Below are 16,707 nucleotides of genomic sequence, written 5' to 3' on the forward strand. Positions count from 1 at the left end.
TGTGAAAAACAATCCTCATTCCTTTTCTGACAGAGTTATCATGACCACATACATGACATATCTGGAGTTCAGCAGACGTTTAATACAAACACTTAGGATACTTTTATGAACAAGGTTGACATATGTGCACTGGGTGATAGCACAGTTCAGTACCCATGGGATGTTGATGAATGGACTGTCTGTCAACCTCCAGGGAAATCTCCAGCAACACATCACCTGGCCCTGATGTCATCCATATCCTATTTAACATGCTTTATTAATGACATGAATGAAATCATGGATGGTATGGTGTTGACGGCAGACTTCTGATTACACAAAGCCTTAGAGGGATAACTAATGCAATGGATGACAGCGTCAGGTAATAATTCCACTAGCCTCTGTGGACTCAGGGCTTACTCTCTCAAGAACTCTACAGCTGTTATTTCCTTTAATCCTTCCTCCCAAAGACATACCAGGTAAAGACCAGGAAACCAAAGTTCTGAGTGATACTGAGACTCACCTCAAATCATAGAGCTAGTAAGCAGCAGATGTCTGACATCACTCTGCTTGATCCTTGTGATCAGAATTCACAAAGACCTAAGAAAAGGAAACCAAGACAACAGCGTTCCACCTAGTCCATCTCAAGTATGCGTTAAACACTTCCTAGGCTAAGGCGCTGGATGTGGGAGACATGGAGAACCACAGTTCAAATGCTCAAGAGTTTCCTAGGAGGAGTTGGGCTATCCTGACAAACAACCAGGATATAAGGCAGAATACAATGAGTGAAAACAGACAGGGAGGGCACCCAGAGAACACAGAGAGGGAAGAAATTCTCTTAGCTAGGATGAACGGATGAAGGCAGGGGAATATGTCATGGGAGAGATGACATTTGAGATGGGCCTGGTATACCAGGAAGAATATAGTGTTGGGGGCATGGACAGGAGTTGACCTTGGATGAAAGAGCTCACATGAACTAAAACACAGAGGAAGAAAAACACAGGGCATGTTTAGTGTGTGTGTGTGTGTGTGTGTGTGTGTGTGTGTGTGTGTATGAAATCCCTTGTTTGGCTAGAATATAGTGATCAAATGAGGAAATGCAGCCAAAGAGGTGAGTTGTAAGCAGAGAGTTGAAAAATGTAAAAACTATGCTACAGGCAAGAGGGAACCATGACATATTGAAGGCAAGAGAGAGCCATGGCGACTTTTGTTTGGGGCGGTAACATGAACAGTGATGCTTTATGAAGAAAACACGACAGCAATATCTGAAGGAAAGACTGGAGGCTGACGGGGAATTCAGGTGACTGTTACAGTTTGGAGATGGGTCACAAGGTAAGGGAGAAGGAACCCTGTACAAGGAGACACTTTCTAGGTAGCTCTTAGGTTCACAAAATTAACTGTGAACTGTTAGGTTCAAAATCATTTGACACTCCAGGTGAACAAATTGACTAAAAATAGAAAAAGGATGAAGTCAAGTTAAACATTAGAAAACACCTTTATTCTTCTGCTATATGCTCGACTACAGTGCTACCTACATAGAAGAACAATGGGATGGAGATATGTATATTTGGAAAAGCAAACAAAATCAGAAATATCTCAATCAAATGAAAGAATATCTCATATATTGCCTGAAGAATTTGTGAAAAATTATATAATCTGATAAGAATGGATTGAGGTGCTCCAAGATTAATGCTAGATTTTAGATTTACCCTCTGTGTATAGTTTCTCCTTTTTTTTCTTTCTTCCTTTGACAGGGTTTCACTCCTGTCACCCAGGTTGGAGTGCAGTGGCTCGAACTTGGCTCTCTACAACCTCTGCCTCCCAGGCTCATGCAATCCTTCTGCCTCAGCCTCCCAAGTAACTGGGACTACAGGAGCACACCACCACACTCGGCTAATTTTTGCATTTTTAGTAGAGACGGGTTTCACCAGGCTGGTCTGGAAGTCCTGACCTCAAGTGATCCACTCACTCCAGCCTCCCAAAGTGCTGGGATTACAGGTGTCTGTTTAATGTTTAATGTAAATTTTGTTTGCAAGCACAATTGTCAATACAATAAAACAAATGAGCTGGGTACATTCAGACAATGTCTGGCAACTCTAGGGAGTGTGAGAACAAAAGCAAATGGAGAAATGTAAGGCCTAGCAGGGTTGTTTTTAACTCCGACATGTGTTCAAGGAACTCAAGTGAGAAAGAGAAAAACAGAATAATGAAGTCACAAGAAGATATTTCCCAGATAAGTCTTGGCAGCACAACAGAGAAGTGTCTGGATCAGGTGATGTGCTCGGTGGAAAGCAGGCGGAACAGCTCTTGCATGCCTACCCTGGGACACCTGTTCAAGAACCACAGAGCCCAGGGTCCGCCCCAGGAGAGGACATGCACCTGGGATGCCTTGCTCCTACTTCTGTCTCCCTTCTCGAGCTGGGGCAGAAGCTGACGAGAGGCAAAGTGCTCTGTCTCCAGCAGCAAGCAATAACATTTCACCTCATGCTATTGTCTATCAACTGAAAATTATTCTAACTCTCCAGCTTCTGAACAAAATGTTTTTGAACTCCCACTCATCCTTCCAAAAACATTTTCTACAAATCCTGGTGTGGTTTATAGCACTTAAAATGAATGAAGCATACTCACGATTGGATTATGCTCTGCACACAAATTATGCTCTGCATTTCCTTGGACTCGTTTAGTGGAGCTTCCCCAGGATCTCACTCTCAGTGACGTCTGGCACAAAGCGCATGTTCCCAGGCCAACCCTTCATTTGCCCAGCTACTCTGCCCCACCCAACCCCCACACACAAGTTAACTTTTAAATTCAAGTGTACTCAGTGTTCTCTACTTTCTCCACCCCTTCCCTCTCCAGCCCACAATGTTCTGTGAAAAACCAAAATAAAATGGAAAAGCAAAGTAGAGCATTACGAAAAATAAATCAAGACTACTCTTTTTAAGACCATCAGAGAGTGTTTGCATGGCAGCAAAAAGAGGGGAATAAATAGGCTTTGGAAATAGTCGTTTTGAAAATACCCCCCCAACATATTTTAAAGAGCACATATCTAAGGTGGTAACATTATTTTTAACGTGAAAGGAAATGTTAAAACACACATTTCAGTACCCTGGTTACCCCTGGGGGAGCCAGAGAATAGGATCTGGGAGGAGTGTGCAGGCAGCTTCCCTGGTGGCAACTCTTAAAGTGGAAGATGAAATCACAAGTTTTGCTTTATTATTATTCTGCCCAGGTCACACATAGGTCACATACATTTTCCTTATGCATCACATTATATATAATATTTAAAAAGAAATAAGGGAAGCAGCAAAAATGAATTTAAAACAAAAGTTAATACAATGATTATCAGAGAGAGAGAGAAATAAAGAGAGAAGGAAAGAAAAGAAGAAAGGAAAGAACAAAAGAAAATATGATCTTATTCCTAGAGAGGTTCACATCCTAGTAGAGAGCCATCTAAAAAATTATTATTAAATGTAACATGGTGATCATAATACTAGAATTTTTAAAAAACACCACCTCTAAGGTCATACATAGTATTAAAGTTAACAACAATTGCATGTGACATTCAAATCCCTAAGTGTCTTTGCCTTAAAAATATAGTTTTACCCTTTATAAGTATCAAGATTGCATTATATTTCCTGGGACCCTTCCCAGACCCCACAGTCTGGGTGACATCATTGTCCTCTGGGCTCCCACTGGACACTGTGCTTCATCCTGAAACATATCACAATGTACAGGGATCCCCTGGTTTACTGTTGCACCCAGTGCCTGGGTCAGTGCCTAGCACATTAATAAACATTCATCTAAAAAAAGCAAATGATTAGCATTACCAGGTTCAGTTCTGTTAAATGGTGGCTGAGACTGAGACGAAAAGGAAAGGCTGAAATCCTGAGTTGGAGAATCTTTTCCAAAATTCGAGAATGACCCAGTGTTGCATGGGCAAAATCCCTTTACTGTCCCTGTTTCTCTGGGCTGGGCAGGATAGGAGGCTATGGCATAATCTGCAGGTTCTAAACGATTGCCCTGTATGCACTAATGCTTCTAACCCTATGGCTTGGATTTATCACTTCTTCCTCTAACGATGAGGGAAAAGGCATTGGATGTCAGGCAGTAACCCAGCATCAGATTCAGGCATAGCCTTCATCTTTCAAGAACAGTCAGGCCCGCCAGTAGTCTCGGCAGAAATCAGATCTTTCTGGCAGAGGCTCGCAGAGCCTGCCTATCTCAACCTCAAAGGTGAATACGAGAAGCCAAACACTCAGGAAGATCCAATTTCCCTGAATAATGTTGCTGCCACGTAAGACAAGGAAGCATCCCTTCCTCTGAAAGTGCCACAGACTCTCCTGATGGAAAAGGAAGCAACAAATAGGAATGTTAACTGAGACTTCAGAAAGCTCCCAGATATGACCCGAAAATCATGACAGCAGCACCAAGTACCTAACAAACAACTGACAAATTGTGCATCATCAGAGCATGTGCATGCATGACTAATAACAATGGAATAGAAAGTGGGGCATTATTTTGTTCACAGAGTAGCAGAATGTAAGTAAAAGGTCACCATGCTAGTGGGGATGTTGCTAAGGATTTAATTGTTCCATTCAAACTTTAAAATAGAAGGCTTATTCTAGTTAGACCATCTGAGTGATATTGCATCTGAAATTATGTTTAGCTAAACATATTCAGCATGTATGAACGTACATTGATTCCAATTTCCCAGTCTCTCAAGACCTCATTTTAAAGTACATCCTACAAATGTCACCCCCACTTCTTTTCATTCAAGTGAGTTGGTATAGTCCTTGGTGCACATGCCACGTTCTTTCCAGGGAAAAGAGAAGGAAAGAAGAGAACATGCCAGGAAGAAGTAGAAATTAAAGTGGCATTAAAATAAAAATAAAGCGGCAAAATATAATCTGGGTCAACTCTTTATGCGTTTTAAAATAAGCACCAGCAGGCTCAGCACATATGGCATTGGTTTTATGTATTTTTTTGGCTCAGATGTCACAGAGAATTGGTCCAAAAGGAAAAATCCCAGCATGGGGCCTACTTTTATACAGATTAATCAATCATTTCCCATTTCCTCCCCTCCCATCATTCCTCAAACTTTGAACTTAATGAAAAATGAAATTCGTTTTTTTTTTTTTTCAAACTATGTCATGGAAATCCTTTCAGGAAAACAAGCAAACTTCATATTTGAACTTAGATTTTAATCATCACACTTCAAATTCAAGTTATAAATGTTAACTAGATTTATGCTATGGCTCAGCCCCTTTTATATTACATATTTATTGTGGTATCTTACATATCCATTTTGTTAATGGCAATACAAATGTGTGTGTGTGTGTGTGTGTGTGTGTGTGTGTGTGTGTGTGTGTAAATACATGTATAGTTATTTAGCAAAACAACAAAGCCACACATTTGAAGAGAAAAAAACCACTACTGTATATTTCACTTTTTGTTAGCTACATTCTCATGTACATAAAACCCCACAATTCCCATCAAAATGTTAAGCACCTAGTAGATTCTTAGTAAGTATTTGATAAGAAATTTCATAGGCTGAATGGAACTGAAACAAAGAATTGCTCAAGCGATTAGATAATGCCTCCCTTGACTACAAGACATTGTAAAAATGATGATAATGAGGCTCATAGTAATCATAATACAATAGTAGCTAATATTTTTTGTATGCCATATGCCATTGATTATTTCATTGAATCTTCAAAGCAGCCTTGTGTGAAGGGTACTCTTACTGTCTCCACTACATAGATGAAAGAAAAGTTTTACAGGAGAGATTCAGATATTTTGAGGTTAAAAAAAATCTCATACTATGCTGGTTTTTAGAAATGGAAAGGGAACTTCATTGCAGATACATTAAGAAAGGGACACAGGGCTTTATACTGTTAATGCAGTAAAAGTTTGGAGAAAATGTCATCCACATGGTTTCCAGGGCTCCAAATCATGATCTCTATAGAATTTCTCACACACGCATGTTTGTCGGCTGTTCCATGTACTGTGAGAAATTATATTTATGAAATATTGAATTAATCACCTAAAGCTTGACTCCAGTGACAAAGCCAGAGACAGAATAGTCCTTGGTACATTCACATTCTCAAAGGGTGCTACCTTTTCACCATTCTGGGCAATTAAAATTGAGCCATGACTAACCGTTGGAAAAGATGACATAAAAACAGTTTGTCCTTTGCCTAAGTAGTCATGAGTACAGAAAAGTAAAAAAAAAAAAATAACAATCTAGCATAATGCTGTGCTCACTTTTTATATGATTAAAGATGAATTTCTTTTATACTAATACAGTATATATTTTGTTTTTTGTTTAGAGTTGCCAGATGTTAGCTATCGACGTGAACAATCTAAATATCTTAAGTTTACACAATTTTAAAGTTACCGAACTAAAGTTGGAGTTACCATAAATATAGTCTTTTGTTTCGACAAATTAATTTTAACACCACAGACATTAATCATTTGCCCAGCAGATGAAAAGTACTTTAAGATGAGTCATGTGTTTTATAATACTGCAAACTCAACCTTTATGCTCTTGGAATGTACAGTAAAAAGGAAGTGTTAGGTCACATAATAATCAGTTAATAAAAATAAAAATATTCCACATCCCAATTCCATGAACATTAACTGTGTCAGAATTTCAACTGGATGCCATGCGAGAAAAGTAAATTAAAACTGGTCAGAGAGATGTGCTTTGAGTAATTTTCATGGTAATCAGGCAGACATGGGTATTCCCTTTCCAAATCACATGAGCATAAGCAAGCTCTCTCTTGATAATAAATACATCGTGTTTCGGCCTACACAGAGGCCCATTTCAAACTATGTGCAGTGCCAATTAGTGTTAATTGTGGCTGTATTCATCTATTCCCTTAGCACACTACTGGTAAGGCCAGGCTTTGCATTTACAAATGTAACATGCAATGCTCATGGTTAGAAGAGCATTCTAAATGTAATTGCCAATGGTCAGTCTTCTTTATTTTGGCATCAAATTGACTCAGAATTGCACAAATAGACAAAGAGTATTTACAACATCACATGTGTATATCTTTAAAAGTTTAGTTATAGACCTACATTCAGAATATCTGAGAGGTGGAGATGAAAACTTGTTTTTAGGCTACATTTTGGCCTACCACAACTATCTTACACAGACATACACACACACACACACACACACACACACACACACACATACACACACACATACACACACACAGAGCATAGCCTCTGTGATCCAATATAATTATTTACTTACCGTGACTAATACTACTTACTTAGAAGGTAAGCTCCGTAGACTTTCATGGCAAACATTGCCTCTGCAAACAGCCTCCCACCACAGGCTAGGGTATGTCTTTTGCAGAAATACAGTGTGTGCAGCTCATTTCTCAGTACAGTACAGTCTCACAGTGGGGTATCCATGGAGACTGAGTCTTTTGCATGTGCAGGGCAAGGAAGTTACTCTGCTGGCACCATAGCAACAGGAGGCAGAGGGAAAGCCAGCCTATCAGGGAAGAGCACTGGGCCTTCTCCCTGGTGACTGCAGTGTTTCCAATGAAACCATCGCCCTCATGAATGGACACAAAGCATTTGAAGAAATACCAGATTGTTAAATAGAAGTAAATGCCTACACAACAGTCAAGATGAATCCCTGGACGATGTTGGAGCAAATCATATAGAATTGCTCCACATTGATTATAATATCCCAACGGGCAAGCAAGAAATTATATGAAAACTCCACGCAGCCCTAATTTATATGGCAAACACAACATTTTTGAGAAAAGTGCTTGGTGTATTCTATGAATTCCAGCTATTTAAATATGCATGACAGTTCAAAGCACTGCCAGAAGAGAGGAACAGGGAAGCCTGGTTACTCTGAGGAAAGAAAACGAAATACAGGGCTCTCTGGGACAATTTAAGGCAAAGTCCCTCTAAATAGAAGTTTGCTCAGAAAAATATGTTTAGTAAGATGCCACCAAAGCTCTCTATTGTTTCAGAATAATTCTTATGAAGAAGGTATCCACGACAAAATAGGACCAAGGCAGATGAGATGAGTGGACACTCAAATGCCTTAAAGTTGTGCTATTTGTAAACTTTTCTTGTTTCTCATTTTATAACAATAATAAAAGTGATCATTTATTGAGCACATACTATATACCAGGCAAATACTGTCACTACAAACACAGCTCACTGCCAAATGCCAACACCGATTCTTGCAAAGATGGAAGATGTGCATGTTTACCTCTCAGTGTTGCGTAGTATTTATGTGATGCATATATGCTGCTACATATCTAACACCTTTCATGATTTTCACAATAATGCAAAGAAGCTACATATTATTGTCCTCTCATATTACAGTTAAAGAAAAACAGAGATTATTTCCTTATGTTACCAAATAAACTCCCCGCGCTGCTCTGTGAGTGACCTGGTCCACCCTACCTCAGTGTCTAAATATAAGGTGAAGAACCCCTTCTCCTGCAATTACCTCTCAGAAAAGAAGAAATCCCCTTACATTAGAGTCCTTTCAAAGCCTCTTATTACAGGGCTCTCTCATAATTACCTTCTTTGAACAAAAAGTACCATTTGCAAAAGACATATCGTTCTGAATTGGCTGCAATCAGTGCTAGTTTTGGCTCCCTTTGGAGGTTCAACTGATGGGATTGTTTAAAATGGAAGAGACAAAGAAATTCACAAACATATTTTGTAATTATTCCTATGGTATGACTCCTCCAGCCTTTTAATGATCACTTTAAATAGGAACACAGTAAGTGGTTAAGTTGTAGCAATCACAAAATCGTATATCTTGTTTTTGCTGTCTGAACCTAGGAACTGAATAGCTTTAGATAATGAAGGATATTCATATATGTATGCAAGACATATATGAGTATATGGAAAAAACAGCTGTCCCATGCTATCTAGTTCCCATGGAGCTTGTGACAGCCTGCTTGCTAGTTGTACACTAATGTCCCTCTCTATTCTCCTTTTCCATAATAAGCACCCATTTGAATATGATGTCCTGGCTATAGCTGGAAATAAAATGTGCCACTTCTTTATCCTGACCTTAAAATAACCAAGTCAGTGCCCCCTCCCTGTCCCCTTCCCCATCCTTCCACCTGATATATGACAGCCAATCAGGTCCCACAGGAGAAGCCAAGTGTTTGGGGGGCACAGTTGCCTATAAGCCTGGATCACCCAAACACCCAGGTGCTATTTTGCAAGAGACAAATAAGCATGTGTCTAGTTTTAACCTCTGAATTTTGGGGTCTCATTATAACTTATCTCATACCCTCACAGTACTGTAGGCTTGAGAAGATGTCCAATGAGAACACCAGACATGGATTCAAAATAGCTTTATCTCACACATATTGAGTGGAAGGGAAGACTATCTTCCCTGGAAAAGTCAGGTAAGTTAATAGGTAGCTCTAGAGATGAGAAAGACTAAATACAAATTTAAAATGAAATATGAATTAAAAAGCAATGTTTCTAATTGAATAATGAATATAAATATGTTTAACTAAAAATAAAAGCCACTGAATATTGACTATTTTCATCCACATCTCTACAGGTTTACTGGAGTTGGCAAATAAAATATTTTAACCAGATGTGGTGGCTCATGCCTATAATCCCAGCACTTTGGGAGGCTGAGGCGGGAGGACTGCTGGAGGCCAGGAGTTTGAGACTAGCCTGGGCAACAGGAGAGATCTCAGCTTGAGAAAAAATTAAAACTAAGCTGGGTACAATGGTGTGAGCCTGTAGTTCCAGCTACTGGGGAGGCTGAGGCAGGACAATCACTTGAGCCCAGGAGTTCAAGGCTACAGTGAGCTATGATCACACCGCTAACTCCAGCCTGGGTGACAGAGCAAGACACTTTCTAAAACGAATAATAAAAATCTCAGGAAAATGAGGGGACCTTATATATATGTACTGTATCCCTATGCTTTTCTCTATTTCCACTGCCTCCATCCTAGGCTAAGCCATCTAAATTTAGTGTCCTGCTTCCAGTCTCACCTCTTGATAATCCAAGCTCTACAGAGTCGTCAGAGGGATCTCAAATACCTAAATCAAATTATTTCTCTTTTCTTAAAACTCTCCAATGTATTCACATTACTCTAAGGATATAGACTTCATCTGCTACCACTCTTTGCCCTTCCCAACTTACTGCTCTGCCCATTACCTGCCACCCCAACCCCAATCCTCTCAGAGTATGAAACAACAAGGTTAAATGTCTCAGTTCAAATGTCACCACCCTAGACACTCCCTGACCTTCCCCCTCGTTTTACTTGTCACCATCTGAACTTATCTTGCTTGTGTGCAAGCATCAGTCATCTCCCCGAATTAAAGATAGGCATCTTGTTTTCTCACTCCTCTATCCTTAATGCCTGGAACAATGATGTCAGCATAGAGCAAACACTTAATAAATTTCATCAAATAAATGAATGAAAGCTAGTAAATGTACAGCCAGGATTCAAACCTATGTTTAACAGAAACCTCTTCTTGATTATGTGGTGAGATGAGAGTTCCCTTTCCTTTACACCCCTTCAGAACAATCACCTTGCAATGTTACAAACATGCCAGTCCACGTATCTTGGAATGTAAGCCTATTGCAGCTGTGTTCCTGAAGCATTACCTCACTTGACCGAGGTCGGCATTCATGTAGCTTACTAATGCTCCTTGGCTTCTCTCAGATACAGGCTTAGATGATAGAAGAAACCAACACATCAAATTGCCCAAGTGAACATACTATGCTGTTCAACTGGTAACTTTCTGTAAATAATCCTATAGTTCATCAAAATGCCATGCAACAGATTGTACCAGCAGACAGTGAGGTCCAGGTATTTATCTCTCCGGTTCCTTTTCTGCTGGTGGCTGCGTTCCTTTGCCAAAGTCCACAGTTCCTTCACAAGTGGCTTTGAAGTTCTCTCTTTCTCTAGGTTGGTAACTCGACCCTCCTCTGGCTCTTTCAGGATGCAGGCATGTCTCCGAGCTGTTGCCAGTACCCAGTATTTCAAGCTATCTTGTCATATCCCCTTAATCATGTACATATCTTTGCAGGCAGTCTCTTCAATAAATGCTGCTCAATTAGGGGGACAGGGAAAGCCCAACCTAAGCATATATCTGCATGATTTACAATGCTTGGTTTAGAAGTCTGTAAGAGAAGTTTCCAGGTTTATTTCTGTTATGCTGTCAGTTGTTAAATATGTTGAATGGCGGGTGTCTGGTCTGCTGGAGCTTCCGCCACTTTTAAGAGACCTATAATGCTTCCTTCTTAACATATTAGAGTACTGAGTAAGCATTTGGCAGGCCCCCAAATCAGTGGCTAAGAATGCTGTGCATGCAATAAATCCTAGTAGACCCAGGATTTGGATGGCAGTTACCTTTGGAAAGAGGAGGATTATAATTCACTAATTCTTAGGGAAAAACCATTAAGGGGCCATTTGGCACCATTACATCAATTGGGTGCATCATCGAAAACACAGATGGGAGAAACGCATGAGAGAAAATAACTCATGCAGTAACCCTGCCATAAAGATAAACACGTAAGTCCACCCATCACATTTAAGCTTTATTTTGCTGGGTTGGTCCCTGCTGGGGAGATGTGATAAACTATGAAACAGCCTGCCATAAAACATGATCTGCTGTATCCTGGGGGAGCATTCTTTCTCTCATGGTGAAAGAAAGTTTCAGAGATCTATTTCGGTATAAATACAAAAGCTCTTGCTTAAGCTGACAAACCCTAATGATTTTCATTTAAGAAAATATACATGATATGCAGGGTAGCACATAAAACGTTTTGACATGTGAAGAAAGGACTAGTTCATGATTAAGTAGAAAACACTGAAGACCTTAACATTTTTTGATAGTCACGTTTTTGCTGTTTATTTTACTGATTTGCATCCAAATGGCCTTGTATGTTCAACTTCCTGTAACTTCATTGAAGCTACATTGAGGCTCACTGATCTTTTTATCAGCAACTGTCAATATAATGTACATATGGACTGTATCAGCTAATTTATAAAAATTAGTAAGAATTTTTAGGGCTCTATAAACATTTAAAAAATGTGTTTTATATCAACACATCTTTCTTAATTGTAACACTCTCCTAGTGCAATTAAAATTAGTCCTTTGAAGGTGGACCTTATCACTATGGCAGCAGTTGAGAGGAACAAGGCTACCCTATTTAAAGTCCATTTACAAGCTGTGTGACCTTGGATGAGTTGCTTAACCTTCTTGTGCCCCAGTTTTCCTATCTATAAAATGAAGGATAATGATATCCCTTTCTTGCACTGATATTAGGGTGAAATGAGTTAAATGCTTGGAATTTTGCTTGGGACAGGCAGCGCTCAATAACTATTAGTTCTAACAAACTAATCAAATATCAGAGTGTTATTCAAGCCCACAATTACATCTAACATATCTTTCCAAATATTTTTATAAGGCTCATAGTATCTGAAATAAGCTTACAGCCTGTATTTGAGGCTGGGGTTTGCTGCTGGAAAACCTTTGCTTACAACTATTAGAGAATATTAGAGCTATTAGAGAAATAATGCCTTGACAAAGTGTGCAGAATGTTTCCATGTAACCAAAATCTTCCCTTTTAGCACTAAAATTTTATTTTTTTCCACTCTGTGGAGACATTGCTAAAATGCTTGACACATTTTCCTGTCTTCATACATATTGTTTTTTGCCAACTCCACCATCACATTGATCCAATTTGTTTTTACATCAATTACTGCATTAAGTGCTACAAGTGATAAAGGCTGGTGATGGCGTAAAAACTTCAAAGGCCACCCAGGACGGGCGCAGTGGCTCACGCCTGTCATCCCAGCACTTTGGGAAGCTAAGGAGGGCGGATCACCTGAGGTCAGGAGTTTGAGACCAGCCTGGCCAACATGGTGAAACCCCATCTCTACTAAAACTACAAAAATTAGCTGGGCGTGGTGGCGGGCACCTGTAATCCCAGCTACTCAGGAGGCTGAGGCAGGAGAATCGCTTGAACACAGGAGGCACCCAGCTTTAGTGGTGTCTTGTCTGCTCTTTCATATTTTCCCATGTCTGTTCATTGTCAGCCATCAGCTATAAACTCACACTCCTGTCTGTCCTCCTATAGCAAGTATTCTTCTCCTGTTATGTGAACTAGGATAACATGACCAGCTAGAATTTTGTTTCAAGTACACGTAAATTGTGTGTGAGTTTTAGAGGTTTTCTTGTACATAAAGTGCACAGAATGTGTGGCATCGATTTTAAGAGCACCAAATGACCATCAGTTACATTTATTCAGGAATTACTTTCTGCTAGGTCCAACACAGAGCACTTTATATTCCTTAATTTTGTCTATTTAATATTTTCTATAACCCATTTTACGATGCAGAACACAAAGTCTCAAGAATACAAGTAGCTAAAGATCACACAGTTACAAAATAATGGTGTAAAGATTTGAACCTAGTATGCTGGACTCTAGAGTCTGGTGGTTAGAAAGTCCTCCTCCACCCCAACCCAATAACACAAAGGTACTTTTTTCCGCCCAAGATAGGACAAGTGGGTAACCTAGGGGGAAGCTGTATAAATCTATGCTCTCAACTTCCCTCTAGTTTGTTCAAGTTATCACAAGAATGGCCTACTCTAAGTAAGTTGTCTAGTTGTTTTATTTCACAGAACTAACTTTGAAGTGAAAGTGATGCTTGTGATAAGAACTGAAACATCTGTTGGCTTCGCTGTTTGTGAATGAGCCTCTATTAAGGGAATCAGTGTTGATTAATCACTAACTTCATTGGTTCCTTTTGAGTTTTCTAGCAAATGCTTCTGAATGTGGGAAATAAGGTTTTTTTTTTTAAGTAACCAGTCCTCTGCTATTGTTGTTAGGCTATTAGAGTTCAGCTCAGCCCGGTCTCCAATTTCAATAGCAGAGGTAGTGTCTGATGACAAGGGGATATTAACTTAGTTTGAATACTAAGGAGATAAAGTGACATCTTTCACATGAAGATTTCAACATTTCAGTTTCTAAATGTGGATTCTTTTAAATTTTAGTGACCCGAACCATTTGCTCTTTCCCGGTCTCCTTGATCGCCTCTGGTGCTTTTCTCCTTTCACATTTTCTACTTATTTGTTTAAATTGTTAACTTGTGTAATGGTTTTCCCACCTCTCCAATTAACCTTGTGGACAAAAAGATTCACGACTTTCCTTTGTAAAACAATGATGTTAGATCTTTTTCTTCCTTGCCTTAAGATATCCCCCAAGTAGGAAGTCAAGCCTTAAAGGAGGCCTGTCATTTAATGTTCTAAGGAAGTAATACAATTAGGTAGGTCTTTCATTTCTGGGTAAAAACAGTTTCATCAGGAAACTGATTGCAAACTAAATACAGAAGGAGAACCTGGGAGAAGGAGCACCCCAGATTCCTCAAAAATTTCCCAGTTGGAAAGCCTTCGTTCCTCTTCTTTTAATCTGCACTATAGTCCACATTTATCACACAGTCCTCTGCCTTAATTTACAAGCTCCCTAAAAGCAGGGATGCTGTGGAGGAGGTTCTTTGTCACAACTTCCCCACACTCCTCCCACACTAAACATAATCTCTTGCACAAAGTATAAGCTCTACTTCTCATTTAAGTATTTATTGGACAGCTTTAATACTTTATGACAGACACAATATTAGGCTCTGCAGATTCAGCCTTGTACGTTTTGCAGACTTGTAGATAAAAGAGAGATGTGAAAACACAAAGCCACTATCTAACTGGACTTTAGGACTGTTTTCTTTTGCTCCTTGGCAATTTTTAATTAAATCTGCATAGGCATTAAGTGATAGAAGCCAAAATGACAGAAGGCTCACCGCCTCCAAGAAGTTTCCAGAATGGGTTCCTGCCTGGAAACAGGAAGGGCTTTCCTGCTGTGTATGCCGCTGGGCTCTGCTGGCAAGGTACAGGCTTGCTCGGCTCACCTTTCCAAGCCCTTACCGTTGTCCTGTGACATATTTCCCTTCGTCTTCACCATCATCTACTCAGGGAACATTATTAGCTCTTTATCTTAGTGACCAAAGGGGTATTTTAACAACTCCTTCCTGAGGTGAACAGCAGAGTTTCTGAAACTAGAGCAAGGGACCTAAAATTAAATGGGCTTAGGTTACTTAATGTTAAAGAGTCCCTGAGCTTGTTTAAGAGCCACTAATTGCTTGCTATTTTAATAAATTGGTATTGTTATTAATGAGTTGACTTATTTTTTAAAAAGTAGAGCATGCATCAAGAGTTGAAGATCCGTTCTGGCTGAAAGGAGATGGCCGCTTGGGGCTACGGAGGAGGCAGGACATTTTAATCTGAGAGCAGTATCCTCTTGTGTTTTAACAGGTTTCATCTCTGCATTCTATAAATTTTAGAGTCATCCACGGGCCTCGCTTCCAGGATTTCCTCTCTTTATGAGACGGACAGCTTGTTTCGTTAAAAGTTCGGAGAACTATAGGTCATGGTGCAGACTTTTCTCAAATACAAAGCTCACTGTACAGAACTGGGTCACACACAAAAGTGGTAGCAACTTTTTCAGTGATGATATTTGAAATTTTAGGCAACTAAAAAAACAAGATTTAAGGACCCCTTTGCCTTCGTTAAATATGAATAAATAAAAAGGTCAGCAACTAAAAACTGCTCAGGTGATATTTATGCCTCTGAGCAATTACATTAGAAGCAGTTGACAAAAGTGGTTGTTTGAGGCTTTGCCTTTGGGGAAGGGTCATTAAACTAGGATTCATAAATGCTAACAAAGGAGATCCATGAAATCCCTGAAACGGCATGTGATATTTTGTGCACATGGACATTCTTCTGGAGTATGGGTCTATAGTTTTAATGATTCTCAAGAACCCATGAATCAAAACGGCATTAAGAAAAACTGTTTTTGTTTTCCTTCCGTACATCCTTTTTTCCTTCCTTTTTCCCCTGTAATTTCTTCGTGAAGGTGGAGAGCCATAATACTTCTCGTCAAGATGAGTGGCTGATCTTTAGCAAATGAGTATTTTCTACAGGATTAGGGAATTGCTTAGTGAGAATTCTGTATATATACACAGAGTTCTAAGTGTTTTGTTAACATGATTATTATTGAAACAAGGAAGGGCCATGATAATATTAACTCTAATATAAACTTAGTTTGTTCTTACTGTGCCATACTCATCTATTGTTTTACTATTTCCTTGTATTGCCATCACCATAAAATGTTTTGGGAATGAGGTGGTGGGGGTAGGTTGAGGATAACAAAAATAAAATCATTACAGGCTATGTTCAAATCCTATAATAGCTATATGATGAAGCATACTTTGTTTTGTTTTTTTTTTTCAATCCATGAAGCTGACATTCTTTCTGATATCATTTTATCTTTTGAATCCCATAGCCTACCTTTGCTGCTGAGGTCAACAAATGTTGATTCCCTAATATGCACTAGAGCTGTGCTCTAGGAATGCAACAAGAGGATGGCAGGGCCAGGTGTGGTGGCTCACCCCTATAATCTCAGCATTTTGGGAGGCTGAGGCAGGCGAATCACTTGAGGTCAGGAGTTCGAGACCAGCCTGACCAATATGGTGAAACCCTCTCTCTACTAAAAATAATTTTAAAAAATTTACCTGGGCATGGTGGCGCTTGCCTGTAGTCCCAGCTACTTGGGAGGCTGAGGCAGGAGAATCCGTTGAACCCAGGAGGCGGAGGTTGCAGTGGGCTGAGATCACGCCACTGCACTCCAGTCTGGGTGACAGAATA

The 16,707-nt window shown here is 39.6% G+C and overlaps 1 protein-coding gene across 9 annotated transcripts in view; it reads right to left on the bottom strand.

The window, feature by feature from the left end:
- The window catches only part of SYBU (syntabulin), a 113,803-nt gene that overhangs the window by 26,894 nt on the left and 70,202 nt on the right, over positions 1-16,707 (bottom strand). The window contains exon 1 of one of the 9 annotated variants that reach the window (XM_017512246.2): positions 7,260-7,436. The exons of 7 other annotated variants lie outside the window; for them this stretch is intronic. In XM_017512246.2, the coding sequence (XP_017367735.1) occupies positions 7,260-7,296 (37 nt within the window). In that variant the 5' untranslated portion in view covers positions 7,297-7,436. Of the gene's footprint in view, positions 1-2,604; positions 2,702-7,259; positions 7,437-16,707 lie in introns of those variants that run through there. One more of the 9 variants, XM_037732707.1, reaches the window with a different exon arrangement.

This window comes from Cebus imitator, unplaced genomic scaffold (assembly GCF_001604975.1).
Source record: "Cebus imitator isolate Cc_AM_T3 unplaced genomic scaffold, Cebus_imitator-1.0 Scaffold465, whole genome shotgun sequence".
In the NCBI taxonomy this organism is placed as follows: domain Eukaryota; kingdom Metazoa; phylum Chordata; class Mammalia; order Primates; family Cebidae; genus Cebus; species Cebus imitator.